Source organism: Eptatretus burgeri, chromosome 2 (genome assembly GCF_056783735.1).
Source record: "Eptatretus burgeri isolate ZD-2024b chromosome 2, Ebu_testis_v1, whole genome shotgun sequence".
Lineage (NCBI taxonomy): Eukaryota > Metazoa > Chordata > Myxini > Myxiniformes > Myxinidae > Eptatretus > Eptatretus burgeri.
The window spans coordinates 62,099,960-62,116,780 of record NC_140962.1 but is presented as its reverse complement, the minus strand read 5'-3'; the positions used below and the strand labels follow the sequence as shown (position 1 = coordinate 62,116,780).

The window sequence follows — 16,821 nt, the reverse complement described above, 5'->3', positions numbered from 1 at the left end:
GTGTATTTTGTGTGGTGTTTGTGTACTGGTGTGTTACACAATTAATAAGAGACATAATTAGAACTGCCATTTTATTACTAATGGCAGTGATGACCGGGTACCAAGATGTCCCGCTTTTATGCAACCCCGCTTTGGCTGGACACCTCACCCTGACGCATGACGTTTTTTTATTATTATTCAATTGCATTAAGAATGGGGTTAAAGTTAATTCAATTCAAGTCAAATGGGAGACCAAATAGATACAGTCATGCACTGGAGTCATCAGAAGGAACCCGAACAAGCAAAAAGAAAAGATGAAGTCATCAGGACAGTGGATAGGATTCACATTTCAGCTGCTACTGCTCTACCCTGAAACCCATCCAGACACAGCCAAGTGAGCCTTTAAAAAAAAATGTGTATATATATATATATTTTTTTTTAAATCAAAAATAACCCAGATAGAAAAATATTTTCTGGCTGCCAGACCATGTGTCTGATCAAGTTGAAATTTGAATCATGTATTCCACATCACGACTAGATCATCATTGTGAAGTTTCAGGTCGATTGCTTAAGCGGTTCCAAAGAAAACATTATTTAATATTTTTCTTCAATCCAAATATGGCTGCCAAACCATGTGACATCAATTATTCCTAAACAAACTTGGCTTTGTTAAGTATGTGCAAGGCTTGGGGAACATTTTTGTGAAGTTTCCCCTTGATCTGCCCAGCTGTTCTGGATAAGAATATTTTAATAAGTTTTTGTGGTAAATCCAATATGGCTGCCAAACCATGTGACTCATGATGTCATATGTGTGAACCTTTTGTTCCTCATGGATAGGTGGTCATATATGAAAAAGTTTTGCCTCGATCTGTTCAGCCACTTCAGCGAAGATTTTTGAAGGTTGTTTTTTTCAAGAAAAACAATATGGCTGCCGAAACATGTAACCGATGATGTCATAAAAAAATTTTTTCTGCGGACTATTTTATTACTAGATGACACTCAAAAATTTTCATACCGATTAGATGCAGTGTTCTGCGTATGCAATTATGACGTCATAACAAAGGCACCTATGATGTTATAAAAAAAAAAATCACACATTCCCCATTCGGAGTGCTTGCCTTGTGTCAAGTTAAAATTTTTTCCTTGGTGCGATTTCATAGATAAAGAGATCCAAAGTTTTTCCATTTTGCCAATATGGCTGCCACACTACGTGACCTATGACGTCATCATTATGGTGAAAACATTCTACATGAGTAGTTGCACCAATGCTGAAAACTTCATCTCAATCCATCAAGCGGTTGCATTGAAAAACACGAAAGCTCTGTGCAGACAAACAAACAAATAAACAGACAGACAGACAGAAACAAACAATGAAATGAAAAATTACTCAGAGTGACAACTTGGCAAAATAGTTCAGAGTTGAATGGCACTCGGTAGAGCGCATACCTCTGCCAGGTGGAACAGTTTACGTTTTGTATCCCACTGATGTGCTGGATCCAAACCAAAATCCAATCTACTTGTTCTTGTCACCTATTCAACTCATCCACCTTGTTTTGTCATAACTCATCCATAACTTTTTGAGACATCGTGATATATTTAGTTTTTGGTCCTATCAATTTTAGAAATTAGGCCTGTGTTGACCTTTTGACTTTAAAATGAATTGGTAGTTGAATTCAGTGACCTGATATGAAAATGCTCTTCAAATTTCAGGTCAATCGGATGAAAATTGAGGATTTTAGAAAAATTGCCCCAAATTGGCCTTTTGGCCTATGTTTACCTCAAAATCAATAGGTGGTTGAATTCAGTGACCTGATATGCAAATGCTCTTCAAATTTCAAGACAATCGGATGAGAATTGACAATTTTAGAAACAATTTTAAAATTTGGCCCGTTTTGGTTTGACCTTATGGCCTATTTTGACCTTTTGACCGAGGATAACCTCAAAACTAATAGGTGGGGTTGAATTCAGTGACTTGAAATGCAAATCCTGTTCAAATTTCAAGTCAATTGGATGAAATTTGAGGATTAAAAAAAAAAATTGGCTCAAATTGGCCCATGGAGACCTCTTTGGTTGACCAAATTTTTCGAAACTTCAATGCCGGATCGTCACAGGGTCGTTGACATTAATCTCTGAAAATTTCAGAACGATCGGTTGAGCAGTTTGGGCAGGAGGTGAGTGGACAGACAAACAAGCACACAAACACACACACAAACAAACGGAAGCAATCAACATAATGGTCAATTTGTTTTTTTTTATGCCAAGTAACAAACAGACCTAAACGCAATACCCTCTCCTTTGGCGAGGGTAAAAACATAGTCATTTGAAGGCATATCATAATTCCTAGCTATTTGTTGAACATTTCACACTCGTGTTTTTAAAAAGGAAAATGTTTTTCATTGTAAAAAAAAAAAGTAGTGGGTAGAACAGCATGAGAGGACAGGAAAAAGATGACTAAACTACAATATTGTGATGTAAACAAGAATAAAATTGCACTTCAAATATACATGAGTTGTTTGCAATGAACATATAATTTATTCAGTTTAGATTGTAAGAGTGATGGAGTATGCTGGTGATCCAGTGATGAGGATAATTGACCAGTCTACCAAAAGGTTTAGGTTTAAATCCACCTGAAGGAAGTAAAAAATGTCATGACATTTCAACACATAATTAATAGAAGATCCCCTGTAGTATTTGTGTGATATTGAATCTTGACATAGTAATGAACAAATGAAGGAGTGAATTATTCTCATCTCGCTTTTCTCTAGAACTAAAAGCATAATGACCATCGAAAATCTAAATTGATGGAAAAATATCCATGAAATCAAGCAGTCAATGGACTTTACCTCTGTACAACGGTGTTTCTCGATTGGCACCAGAGATGTCTGGATTTGCTCCAGCTTCAAGAAGAAGTTCCATAGAGTCCAGGTCTCCTCGTTCTGTGGCCACCATCAGTGGGGTTTCTGCTTGGAGTGTGCGTCGATCCACAAGCCCAGGGAATTCTGAGCAAAGAACAATTGCCATTTACATCTTCATGAATGCATGCTCTTTAAAGCAAAATAAATCTTTCCAATGTAAACAGATGTTGATTATTTGTAACTTTTTCATTCGAAAATCAATAATGATGAATAATACGTTACACTATTAATAACGAGAGAGTTCATAAAACACCTTACCCCATGCAGTGTTGAAGTATATAATTCAATTGACATAAAATAATTATTTTAAACGTTGGCGAAAAATATATCTGGAAGTTTTATTAGCAAAATAAAAAGATGCAGTGTTTTATACACAACCTTATTCAAAATATAAAGATGCAAATTAGTTCTTCGTGCCTGTTGCTTGTGTCCTGTATGACATCTTTAAAAAGAGTAAGTTTCCTGTTTGGAATGATTTTCAGACAGACGGACAGAGTAAAAAAAATTATCTCTCTCCTCCTTGAGCATTCTCGATTGGGACAAATTCAGAGCCAAAGTACTGTAAAACGGTGGGTTTGTTTTCCGATTGATGTTCCGATTGATGTTCAAAATATAACATTCAATTGAAGTTAAATTGTTCTTCAATCAAAAACATGTTTACAGACACACGAACAGATGGACAGACAGAAGTGAACCAATTGCTTAATCCCGCTTTTCGCTTCGCATGTGCGGGGTAACAATAAGATATTATCTCTTGAAAAACTACATGAAAATAGGTTGCCATCTTTAAATATTGGTGATTTGTTAGCCTTGAGCTATGTTCAAGAGGGGGTTTTTTATTTGGGTGGTTGTGTGGGAATGTGTGGGGTTTGAAAAGTTCTATGAATGAGGTACTCAGAACAGTTAAAGACACGTCAAAAAAAGTATAACAAGATTTATAAAAATAATATACAGTAATGATATAAATGTATATCTATCTATAAATGCAAGTTGCCCAATTGTGTCTGAACAGGGTAAATGTTGTAACCGCAGCACTTACAATGCTGGTAAAATAATATAACCACAAATTATTCCGTCCAATGAACAATTTCCTTTTCGTCCATTTACTTCACCAATAAATCATCATTATTTTAGAAACAAACAAATTATCCAACAAACGGAACCTCAAACTCCTTAATAATGCCTACGTGGCAAGTTGGAGGTGACAAAAAAGGGATGGTAGGAATTGAAAGCAGGTTTTTATTTTATTTTATTTTATTTATCTGTTGGACGTGATTGGGAGTCAAGTGACACTGCACGTGGAAGCCTGGAGGCCTGGAGGGTTGTGACGTCACCTTCAGTGAAGGAAAGCTCTTGACATCACAGCCTTGCATATTGTCCAAATATCACAAATAATTGGGGTATATACATAATATCTTCCTCTTCCTCTTCTTCCCTCCACTGAACCCAGCATGCTTGACTTCTCCAGACTTTCTTTTTCTGCACGAATGATGTGTCGAAAGTATGACAGTTTTTGTTTAAGCATCAGCACTTCTAATGTACATGGAATTTTTAACATTAGTCTCCAACACCATGTTTCAAAGCTGTCATTCTTCTTCCATTTTGTTTTCTTTTTCACTGTCCATAACTCACATCAATACATTTAAACTGGAAATACCAGAGCTTTCATCAGCCTCTTCTTGATCTGTGTATATATACGCTGGATCACCCGATCATGATCGGGTTATTTAGACTTTATTAAGCCAACAAAAGGATTTATCTTTAAAGCTGCAGCAAAAATTAGCAAAAATTAAGCAAAAATTAAAAACTATTAACCCCAGAGTGCACATGACAATTATGGGGCAAGTGGCCTCATTTCCTTGCTTATGGTTGTACAAGATTGTGCGATGACTATTTACACTCAGTGTCGCCATGTGGCAACTTGTGGGCCCTTTGTATATTAATTTTAATTCTGAATTCAGAACATAAATACCGAAATGAAAATGGTTCAATTCCAGACAAAATTCATTTTCAAACATGTGGCGGTAGGGCCCAGGTGAAAGCCAAGCTTTGCCTCTGTCATTGCGGAGGACATTTAATCAGCTCGAATGGCATTATTTTTTGTTGTAACATCAATTTGATTAAGAATCACAAGTTTTTTATTGTGATGTTGACCCAGCACATTACAAAAATAGAACGAAGTATCCTGAAGATCACCTGGATCAGGAGCAAGTCACTCAAATCCCAGAAGAATTCATTAGACCCCTTTTTTTAATGCCATGAAAAAACTTTGGTACATCACAGGTGATGAAGTTTGTGGTCAAGTTTAATCAAAATTATATGTGTATTTTCGGAGAAGAAAGCAAATATCTATTTTTTGGGGTCGAACAAATATCGATGAGCCAAAACTTCCCTCCCCGTATACCCCCTTAATGAGCGCAGATTTTGATGCAATCAATATACCTTCGTTCAGCATCAGACATTAAGCTTGTGGCCAAGTTTCATCTAAATCATTTGTTTGGTTCAAGCGATAATGACTGAAGTGTTTACGGACTGACTGACTAACTGACTCACTCACCTACATTGCTCGATCGCGTAACCTCACCAGACTAAAGTCTAGGTGAGCTAATAATGTGATACAGTACAGCATATAGGGAATTGTACAAAAATCGCAAAAAGGCTTCACACAGACGCAACTATATATATATATATATATATATATATATATATATATATATATATATATATATATATATATATATATATATATGTATATAGGAGGAGGAGATTAGTACCATACTCTGTGCAGAGCATTGGTGCTGCCAAAGCAGCCTCCTTGGCTGTTGGGCAAACCCTGGGCACAGTATACTGGATACGTGGATGTCAATTTGACACGTATTACCTACCTAAACATCGTTGCAGACCAGGTACACCCCTTCATGGCAATGGTATTCCCTAATGGCAGTGGCCTCTTTCAGCAGGATAATGCACCCTGCCAAACTGCACACATTGTTCGGGAATGGTTTGAGGAACATGATAAAGTGTTCACCATGTTGCCCTGGCCTCCAAATTCTCCAGATCTCAATCCGATTGAGCATCTGTGGGATGTGCTCAACCGACAAGTCCGATCCATGGTGGCTCAACCTCGCAACTTGCAGGACTTGAAGGATCTGCTGCTAATGTTTTGGTGGCAGATACCACAGGACACCTTCAGGGGTCTTGTGGAGTCCATGCCTCGGTGGGTCGGCGCTGTTTTGGTGGCACATGGAGGACCAACAGCATATTAGGCAGGTGGTCATAATGTTTTGGCTCATCGGTGTATATACATATATATATATATATATATATATATATATATATATATATATATATATATATATATATATATATATATATATATATATATGTATATACTTCGTTCTCAAACTGTGAAACTTTCTTCTCATGGCCTCGTTCCAAAGGGCACTTTCCAAAATCTTCATTGAACACCTGACAGCCTCCACTTGGAGCTCATTTGTAGTGATATTCCCCAGAATGATTTTAAGTACTCAGTTAGGGTTTTCTTTTTCATTACTGTAGTTCTGTCTATCACTGTTATCATTTCAGCTTTCTTCAATTTCCAAGTCCTCTTGACTTCATTTTTCAGATCCTGGTATTTGGTCATTTTCCTGATTTCTGTAGCAGTTGGTCCAAATTCATTGGGAACTGAAATATCAATCAACAGTGCTGTCTTTTCCTTTTTTGTGTTTGAATACTATGTCCGAACATAATGTTTTGTTTGGAATGTCCACACTTGAAGGGATCATCTTGTCATGCGTGAGCACTATATGTTCATTATCAAGGATCGGATTTGGTTTGTGTTTCAATAATTGTTCTGGGATCGGGATGTTGAAATGTTTATAGATGTGCCAGTGGATTACTCTACAGTTGCTGTCGTGTCTTATTGTGTACAGCTGTTCCAACATGAGTTTTTTTTTTACATCCCGAAAGGGTGGGAGTCCTGATACTCTGTTTCCGCCTCACAAAAGCTGCCTTTGTCCGATTGGCTCAATCCCAACATTTTCTTTAAGGCATTCGTGTCGTCTTGGGCATCGATGATGACTCATTCTCCATTCCAATTAATTTTACCTCTTCTTATCCATTCTAATGAGCCATCCTTGTCGATCCCTGTCCTGTCAAGCTCTTTTTAATAAATCTTCCTGCTCTTTCATCATTCTCCCATTTGTCAGATGTTTTCTGCTCATATTTGTTTTTGTAATTTTGCCTTTTTTCTTTGCAATCAATGGTGTGTATTTGTTTATGTTCCATTTTCCTGTGTAGTATCCATCATTTGCACCTGTTTTTGGAGGTTTGTTGCTCAATGGATTCAAGATCCCTTTTCTGGTTTGTTGTTTTCTTGCTTGTATGCAAATCTCACTCCATAGTCTCTTGAGCTTTTCACTACTCTGCTAGTCCGACACACCATGTTCCATGCACTTGATTAAGCTCTATAAAACCACCTCCTCCTTCTCACTTCGGTAAGTACAACCTCGGTATACATTGGTTTCTGTGGAATACCTTGTGAATAGCTAGAAGTTTCCTTGTTTTGGTGTCCTGATTGTTGATCTCCAATTGTAGCCAATTCATAATTACACAGCTATATTGGAATACTGGCACTCACTGCAAGTTGGTTTATCGCTTTTGTTTTGTTTCTTGAAGAGAGGGATGACTTCAGAATTAGTTATTTTGTGGAGGTACTCTTTGCTGATTATTTTACACAATTTTTTGTGTTGTACCTAAGGGCCTTCTTCTATTCCGAGGTATTTGTAGGATGTTTAGTTTTCTCGGTCCTGTATTGTGTATAATTGTACTTTAATTGATTGAGATGTTGTGTGTTCTTTTTGTTTTTCCTTGTAAAATGTGCATTTGGCATATTTCTCAAGATCAAACTCCATTCGGATGTCCTCCGAGTACTGCTTTACTCGTTTTAGTTGTTCTGCCAATTTCTTTTAATTTGGGGTGAAAAGTTTTTAGATCATCCATGTACAGTAGATGTGTCACCTTTCTTGTTTCTTTGGTCATTTTTCTGTTTCATTTCAAACTGTATCCATGTCCTTGTTCATTGAGGTTACTCAGTGGGTCCAGAGCCAGACAAAACAGGAGGGGGGAAAGGCTGTCACCTTGTAAGATACCATATCATATCTTTACTCCTGGGATTTCAATCTTTCCTTCTAAGTAAGGTAGTATCAGAGTTGTGTTCCAAAGCATTATTGCTTTCACAATTAGTGGGACTATTTGGGGGGGGGGGCAATTTTGTATACTTGCATGCTTTTTATAATCCATGAATGTGTGACACTATCAAAGGCTTTTCTGGTAATCTATCCAGGCTGTGGATAAGTTGGTTTTTCAGAGCTTGCAGTTTTCAAGTGTGGTTTTGTTTAACAATAAATAGTCTATTGTTCCATAGCATCCTCTCTTACATCCTTTCTGCTCTGCCTCTAAAGCTCTTTGTTGAGCGAAGTGGTAATAAATTGCATCGCTGATTATACCTGTTAAAAGTTTGTATTTTGTTGGTAGGCATGTTATTCGTCTATATTTGGTGGGCATATGGATTTCTTCAGATTTTGGGATTAAAAGAGTGTTGCCTTCTGTGAACCATTCATCCATTGGCTGTTCCCCTTGGATGAGTTGGTTAAATGCTCAAGTGTGGTGAGGGTGGAGAGCATGTAGTTGCATTAGCCAGAAGTTTGGAATCCCATCCAGGACTGGGCATTTAAAGTTCGGTGCTTTTGCGAGATGTTTTCTAATTTTCTCTTCTTCAATTACAATTAGGTACATTCCCTGTATGGTAGATGTTGCATTTTCTTTCTCCAAGTGTCGTATCCAATCTGCTTCCTTGTTGTGTTCTTTTCTGTCTTCAAATATACCTTTCCAAAAATTTTCAATGTCCTCTTTTTTTTTTTTAGGAAGAGTTGTCACATTTTGTTTGTTTCCCAAGCTCTTGGTATAACTTTTTCAGGTTGTTTTCAAACTGTTTATTTTGATGTTTTCTGTTGTTGGCCTCATCATAGTTTTTGTATTTTCCCTGCTATCTGCTATGTTTGGAGTTTATTATGGGCAGCAAACAAAGTCCAATTTTTTTCTTCATCAATGTGCTGGCATCGTTGCCAATTTGCACCCTCATTTCAGACAGCCATTTTATTTTTGCAAAACAACCGAACTTTGGCTTATGCTGACATCATATTAATTACCTCTGCCACCAAAGGTGGAAGGAGGTTATGTTTTCACCATGTCTGTCTGTTTGTTTGTTTGTCTGTTTGTCTGTTTGTCTGTCTGTTTGTGTGGAGGATATCTGAAAAAGTTGGGGACGGATCCGGAGTAAATTTTGTGGACAGGTTGGGTGTGTGACAAGGACGAACTGATTAGATTTTGGTGAAGATCTGGATCCGGATCAGACTACAAGAATTTTTAGTGATTCTTCACCATTGAGAGATGGGGCCAAAAACAATAATATAGCACGATGTCTTAAAAACTTGTGGACGGATTCAGACGACACTTGGTGGACAGGTTAGGTGTGTGACAAGGAAGAATTCATTCCATTTTGATGAAGATCCAAATCCGGATACAATAATTATTTTATTTTTAAAGTGATTCTTCACCATTGAGAGATAGGGCCAAAAACGATATTTAGCATGATGTTTCAAAAATGTATTGGGTCCAATATGTTCTCATGGATGAGGCATTGCGTAGCGGAGGTATGCGCTCGACCGAGTGCCTTTCTAGTTTGTTTATAGAATGTACAGATCAATGTGGTGGTCTTCTTCAGCCATAACATGTATATGGTTGAGCGTGCCATTAAAACAATACAACTTCTAAACATATTGCTTCATTTTTTGAGGAGTATAAATTGAAAAATAGAAAAAAATGAACTTTGGCCTATCTTTGAGTATTGCGAGTATCTCATTTGTCCTTGACCTATTTATAAATGTACAATATATAAACGTAAGCAGCATTGTTTTGACATAAAGCTGATAATGATAAATAATGTAAACCTTTGGATACATGTGATTTATATACTTACTAGCGGAGAATGCTTACATATTGTAAGCAATAAGCAATATGATAAGCAATAACATGCTTCCCCATTGTCTCAAGTCGCTCACCTGCATTTTCATTCATTTTTTTTACTTATTTATATTTTCATTTACGGGCATTTTCCGACAGTTTGTGATTTCTTTTTTCTGGTGTATCGGCTTCAATGTCCATCAGCACACAAAATTACCGTGCTTCCCCATTGTCTCGGGCCGCTCACCTGCATTTATTTTCATTTAGTTTTTTTTTGTCATTCATTTCTATTTTTATTTTCAGATGCTTTCCAATGGTTTTGTGATTTTTCCCGGTGTATCGGCTGTGATGTCCATTGGCTCGCGGAATTTCAGCTTTTTACATCACCCGGAAGGTACAGAATTTTAATATGTGAGTCACTGAGTCAGTGAGTGAGTCTGTGAGTGGTTAGAATGAGCTTTATATATTAGATGCAAATGTTGATCCATAGATTTCAGGTACTTGAATGTCACTAGCATTGAAACCGTGAATTCATTGACGCTAGTTGAACAACACAAGTTAAATATGTTACAACACAGTATTTCAATTTATTGACGGTCAATATTTGAAATTTTTTATTCCATAAACATTTAGTTTATTGCTAGCAACGCCATATTCATTTGAGCAATCCTGACAATTATTTGCCAACCCCCCCCCCCACAACACTGTAGTATTAATTAGTTTTTTCTTCCCAGTGATCAGACATTACATCGTTTTTTTTTTTTTCTGGTTGCAAAATGCAATTCTTATTGAGTGATGAATAATACACTGCTGTAAAGGCATAGCCAAGCATGAGATGTAACCCATAATGACATCCCAGATGTAATGCCGTCTTACTACACCGCCATCTTACGAAATCCATCATCCCACCAAATCCATCATCCCAACGTCGAGCATCTGACATTCAGCATGTTGCCTGCAGGTGTCAGAGAGTCAGATGGAATAAGATATATGGGTTTTTGTGCTGAAATACTGTCAGCGAAGCGACGGGACCAGTTGAATGCTGGATGTGCATGTTCGGAGAGACCTACCCTCATGCTAGATGTGACGTTGCAATGATGTCCCAAGCGTATTGCCGTAATGACGTCCCAGTAAAAAGAGCATGGCAGACAGAGGGACAGATGGATGAATGGAGAAATACGGCTACTTTAATATACAGATGAGTTAAAAAAAAATTCTGTCCTCATTGCTGGAATGTCATTGAACATATAAAGCATGCTTTGATACTATGTGATACATGGCAAAAATATTTACATCTCTGAATCTCAGCACATAAGGAAAACATTACTAGAGACACAAAATGGTAATGGGAGTGATATTGGTATTTTGTGAATTTGCTCAAACTAAAATTCATTCAGGTAGATGTGAGCAACAACATTTAAGTGCACAATTAAAATTGTCTTGAAGGGATTAAGACTTAACCACAATACCACAAAGTGTGGACAGGCCTCAAATGGAGACTAGAACAAGTTAGGTGGGCAGATTATCCCCTCCCTTAAAAGTCATTCGTGAGCCAGATGGGTTTAATTAATAATCTGAAAATAATTCTCCTGGGATTTGTTCAGTTTCCAAAAATTTAACATGCCAATCTTTAATTGTGTAGAATTTACATCAGCGCAGCATTATAACCAAAAAACCTTGAGAAAGCAAAATAAGTGTTCTCATCACTTGAGTGCAATGTGAACGTGGAATTAATTATCATCTTTCCTCTCACTTGTAAACACAGTAGACCTTGAATATTTTAGATTGATGGATGACCACTCACCATGAATGAGATTTCGAAGGCAATGCCTGCTGCCTCTCCTTGCTGCTTCATGCAGGACGGTCCATCCGTTTCCATCGTTTGTGTCTGGCGCATCCTTCGATTTTAACAAGGCCGCTAGTGCTTCGGAGTCATCAAACTCGATTGCCTTCAGCACATCATTCACCTCTCTGATATGGCTGGGAATCACATTTACAGCAAACATCAAGATCTCCACCATTAGTACCGAGCGACAACAAGTTAACATCTGCTTCACAAATCTGGTTGTATTTTCAAGTTTCGTCACATATCAAAATACAAAACAAAATATACATTTCCTCTTTTCCTTTCACAGCTGTCCCAATCATAACAGTCACAAAACTTCCTCAAATTGTTGACAATGTGCAGGTGCGTGCACACACACACACACACACACACACACACACACACACACACACACACACACACACACACACACACACACACGGCATTTAAAATCTTCATGGATCAAGATACTCGCCAATCGTCCAATAAATGCAAATGTTGATTTTATTTTTCAAAATATAAATGCATATACATTCACTGGGACCATACTCTGAACAGAGTATGAGTGCTGCCAAAGCAGTCCCCTGGGCTACTGGGTACAATCCTGGATGGGTTGCCACTCTGACACAGGATACTTGAATGGCTCAATCATCCCAGCAAGGATGGCTGGTACTCATTTTTCTGACCTCAGAAGGAGGACAGACTGAATCAACCTCACCCGGTATTAATTCAATGGCTAAGCAGGATTTGAACTCTGGATCCTAGGATCCCAAGTCCACCACCCTAACCATTAGGTTAACACCAAACATATAAATGCATATCATTCGGAAGAAAAATATTTTCTAACGAAATATACATGTGAGAAACATTAAGCATGCCGACAAATTAAAAGAGTACTTTATGCAAAAAATGTTGAATCGAATCGAAATTTTCTTTCAATCATAAACAAAAGAGCCCTCCATGCACAGGTCGTAATTTCATTCATCACGAGACCAAGGTAGTTTTGCACACCCAGCATGTGCAACCCTATAGGGATATAAACTTGGAAAAACACTTCCACCTGGACAAGGTTTGGAGAAAGTAATGATATAGTTGCGTACTTCCATTGGTGGACCGTGTTACTATGGCCGGATAAGACTTCATGAAGCCTATAGATGGCAAATAATGGGGATGAACAATGCTGGGATGTCCTGGAGTGAGAGTGGATGTCAACTCGCTTTCCATTAGAGTGTTTTTAGTAGATTCGTCCATAGCATCAACAAACCAATAATGTTAAAGGCAGGCCTCAGTCAGACGACACAGGGTGACCTCGAACAGAGAAGATGCAGCTCTGATTAGACTTGTGAGACGTATTCCCTTCGCCACAAGCACAGCGTTGCGACTTGAATGGAACCTCCCTCAGACGTTATTGAGAAGAGCTCTCCAGAACTGGCTTCGTGCTGCAGGTTATAAAGTCAAAAAACTGATATGATGCCCTTTTCTCACCCCCAGAACACAAAGTAGTCCACTTGTCATGGAGACACTGGGATCTTGCATCTTCTACAGAGATCCATTGTTCTGATGAGAGCCAATTTCTCCTGCAGGCAACTGATGGTATAACTGGTTTGGTGGCAATCTAACACGGCCTATACATCCAAGAACATTGTGGAGTCCATCCCATACAGTATGTTGACATATACATTATATGGGGATACCTGTCATAGGATTGAAAACTTGTCGTTGTCGTTGTACAGGGTAACCTGAGAGGTGAAGACCCCTGTCAAGATTTTTTGGATCATTTTGTTCCACATTTTGGCAAACACCCACCTCTCACAAGATCTGTATTCATGGATGACAACGCCAGCCGCCACTGTTAGCATGCAGTTACTGACGTCTTGTGAAAAATACCATCACAATATTGCGCTGGCCAGCAAGGAATCCTGATTTAAATCCATTGGAACACATTGGGACATTCTTGGGTGTAGAATCAAATAATTGACCGTCTTGTGTGGGCTATGGCAGGCATGGAGGCAGCTATGCACAACTAATGGCAACAACCAATTTTGGATTCTCTCTGACAGCTTTTTCAGTGGATGAGAAGGACGGTTGCAGCAGTCATTCATTCGAATTGTATTCAAACCACGACGTCTTTAGCATCCACCAGGAGCGATGCTAGCAGACGGGGTCCCAGTTTATCATCCATCGGAGGGATGGCACACTGTGATGCAATGCCCTGTTTGCGAAGCACTGATCCAGAAGTTTATCGTCCTGCTGATAATTGAACTCAGACTAGATAGCTGGAAGGTAAGTGCATTAACTCTGCGCCACCTTGTCAGACTCGTATACAAGTACACGGATCTCTCCTAATATGCTTGTCTGCTTGTACAAGTTCCTCCACAATAATTTATACTCAAATGGACGAAATATAAATTATTCAACATTTATGGGATCCAGCTTGTTGGTCTCCAGTTTAAAATCCCAATATGTGAATTATCTTTGCTCAGTGCTTTTGCAAAGCTCAGTGATGAGTCAATGTCAATGCTGTCATCACCAGGCAAATATACAAGTGTTAGTAGAAGTCATTTGTACAATTAGTTTAGTCTGTTGTTACTGAATGAGCACCTTTCTAGAACATTACAAACAAACGGGGAGACTGTGATAAATGATGCTGCAAACTAGGAGACAGGAATTTGGCCGGGGGTACTAGGCCTGCTCTTTATAAAGAATGGTACAGAGCATTTAATGGCTGCAAGCATTCAAAAGCCTGGTGTGGTCCACCGGAACAACGGTTTAAGTAGATTTTATTCTGCCGGGAATCAAAATGCGACGAGGCATCTCAAAGGCAAGTTTGCTCACATTGACCTCTCCCCTCCTCCTTACGCAATGTCCCATTAAGTTTCAGTTGGCTGTTTATGGAGCATGTACACTTAGTCTAAGTCCTTTATGAACCAGCTGGTCACGTCTGATGTATGACTGATGTATGACTGTAACATTGAGCTATCCGAACAGTTATCAATCTATATAATAATATGCTTCGTCCGTCCATGTGTAACATTCTGTTACACCCATTGGTTGGACAACTGGCGAAACTTCACCCACAATTTCAACCTGAAAAATCCTAAGGCCGCCATGTTTGTGTTCACTGCCATACGAAGCGAAAGACATCTTCATAGCTGTCATAGCCATAGTCGCCATTGTCCTCCCTATGTAGGTTTTACCTTCAGTGTAAAACGACCAGAGCAACTGTTAAAAGGATCATCAAATAACGAAAGGTTGGAGCCGTGAACCATCATGGGCCTAGGGAGATCACGGCACGTATAATCCTCAGCGATCGAGGCAGCGGTCTATCGCCTATACACTGCCCAAATAGCGATGTGGTATTCGCTCAAGCATAGCTTTTAGCACGGATGTTACACAGATCCTTGCTATTATATCCGACTATTTTCTCTTAAACGACTCGACCTGGAACCATAAAACCAAAGTCATTATAAAGGTCTTTGGCCGCGGACTTCCGGGAATCTCGTGACATTGTGAAAGAGAACATCCGCCATTATTTACTTTTAACAATGTGTATATTATGCGTCGGGAAGAAGATAATTGGTTTCAGGTTGTTTATGTTGCAATTCCACAGTGTTTCTGGATTGCTCGCGGAGGGAAAAGCGGGAAGGAAAAAGCATTAAATATTCTGCTGATTTGATGAAGTCATGAATGTAATGATCAATGCGGGATAGTCCATTCACTTTTATGAGCAGGAAGAGGATGAAGAGGAGAGGACAGAGTTGGGAGGTGGAGGTTGAGGCTTTGGAGGTGGGGGATTGAATACATTTGGTGAGGTGACATATTGTCAGGCCAGATTAGATCTGTGACTTGCTACAGTGCCTTCAAGACCACCGTCCTTGATGTTGCTGGTGGATGTCTTGGAACTCACCAAAGGGCGAAGAAGAAGTTTGTCTCTCAAGGGACACTGGATACCATTGACCAGAGTCGCAGGGCCAGGCTGAATGGCATAGTTGAGCTCTTCAGGGAGCTGAGGTGTAAAACTGTATATGCAGTAAGGGTGGACAAGGAGGCCTATGTATGAGGAATCTGTGAGGGGGTAGAGCATCACCTGTGGTAAAGTGATTCTCATCCTGCTTACAGGGAAATTCGTGCATTGCGTTCATCCAAGCCCATCCCTTGGTGTACTGCAGTTAGAGCAGAGGGTGGGAAGCTCTTGACAGAGGAGTCCAAACTGAAGGCCCGCTGGGCCGGTTACTTTGAGAGGTTGTATCAGGCTGATTCTCCAGCTTTCGAGTTGGACATCAGGGGTGTTGCAATCACTGCTGCTGACGTTCCAATCAACTGTGGTCCACCTTCGTTTGTGGAAACACGGGCTGCGGTGAACCAGTTGAAACGGGGCAAAGCTCCAGGGATCTGTGGCATCCATGCTGAACTTCTCAAGGCTGGTGGAAATGCTGCACTCGTGTCGTTGCATGCAGTTTTGTGCTCTGCCTGGAACACAGGCATCATCCCAACTGACTGGAAGAGGGGCCGTGTTGCCCCTCTCTGGAAAGGGAAGGGTGATCGCCAAGACTGCAACAACTACCGAGGGGTGACGCTGCTCTCAGTCCCGGGCAAGGTCTTTGTTCGGATAATTCTTGATCGGGTTTGCCTCCATCTGCTTGAGCACCAGCATCCAGAGCAGTCAGGCTTTACAACAAAGAGGTCAACGATTGACCGTATCCTTGCTCTTCGAGTCCTAACCGAATGCCGATGAGACTTTTGGCAGGGGCTGCTTGCAGCCTACGTTGATCTCTGTAAAGCATTTGACACAGTGAATCGGGATGTCCTCTGGAGGATTCTTGGTCTTCGTGGGGTGCCACCAAATCTGATCTGTATGATGTCTGAACTCTACTCTGGGACGGAGAGTGCTGTGAGATGTGGTGGTCCCATCTCTGACTTATTTCCAGTTGTTACTGGAGTTTGTCAGGGGTGTGTACTGGCCCCCACACTTTTCAGCACTTGTTTGGACTGGATTTGGGGAGGATGTCAGAGAGATCAAGCTGTGGTGCATCATTTGGGAATGTCAAGATCTCTGACCTTGATTTCGCAGATGATGCA

The 16,821-nt window shown here is 39.6% G+C and overlaps 1 protein-coding gene across 4 annotated transcripts in view; it reads right to left on the bottom strand.

The window, feature by feature from the left end:
• LOC147032158 (ankyrin repeat and SOCS box protein 2-like) overlaps positions 1-16,821 on the bottom strand; it is an 80,710-nt gene that overhangs the window by 29,364 nt on the left and 34,525 nt on the right. For all 4 annotated transcript variants that reach the window (XM_085869510.1, XM_085869508.1, XM_085869509.1 and 1 more), the window contains 2 exons: positions 11,722-11,897; positions 2,823-2,978 (listed from right to left, as the gene is read on the bottom strand). In XM_085869510.1, the coding sequence (XP_085725636.1) occupies positions 2,823-2,978; positions 11,722-11,897 (332 nt within the window). The remainder of the gene's footprint in view (positions 1-2,822; positions 2,979-11,721; positions 11,898-16,821) is intronic.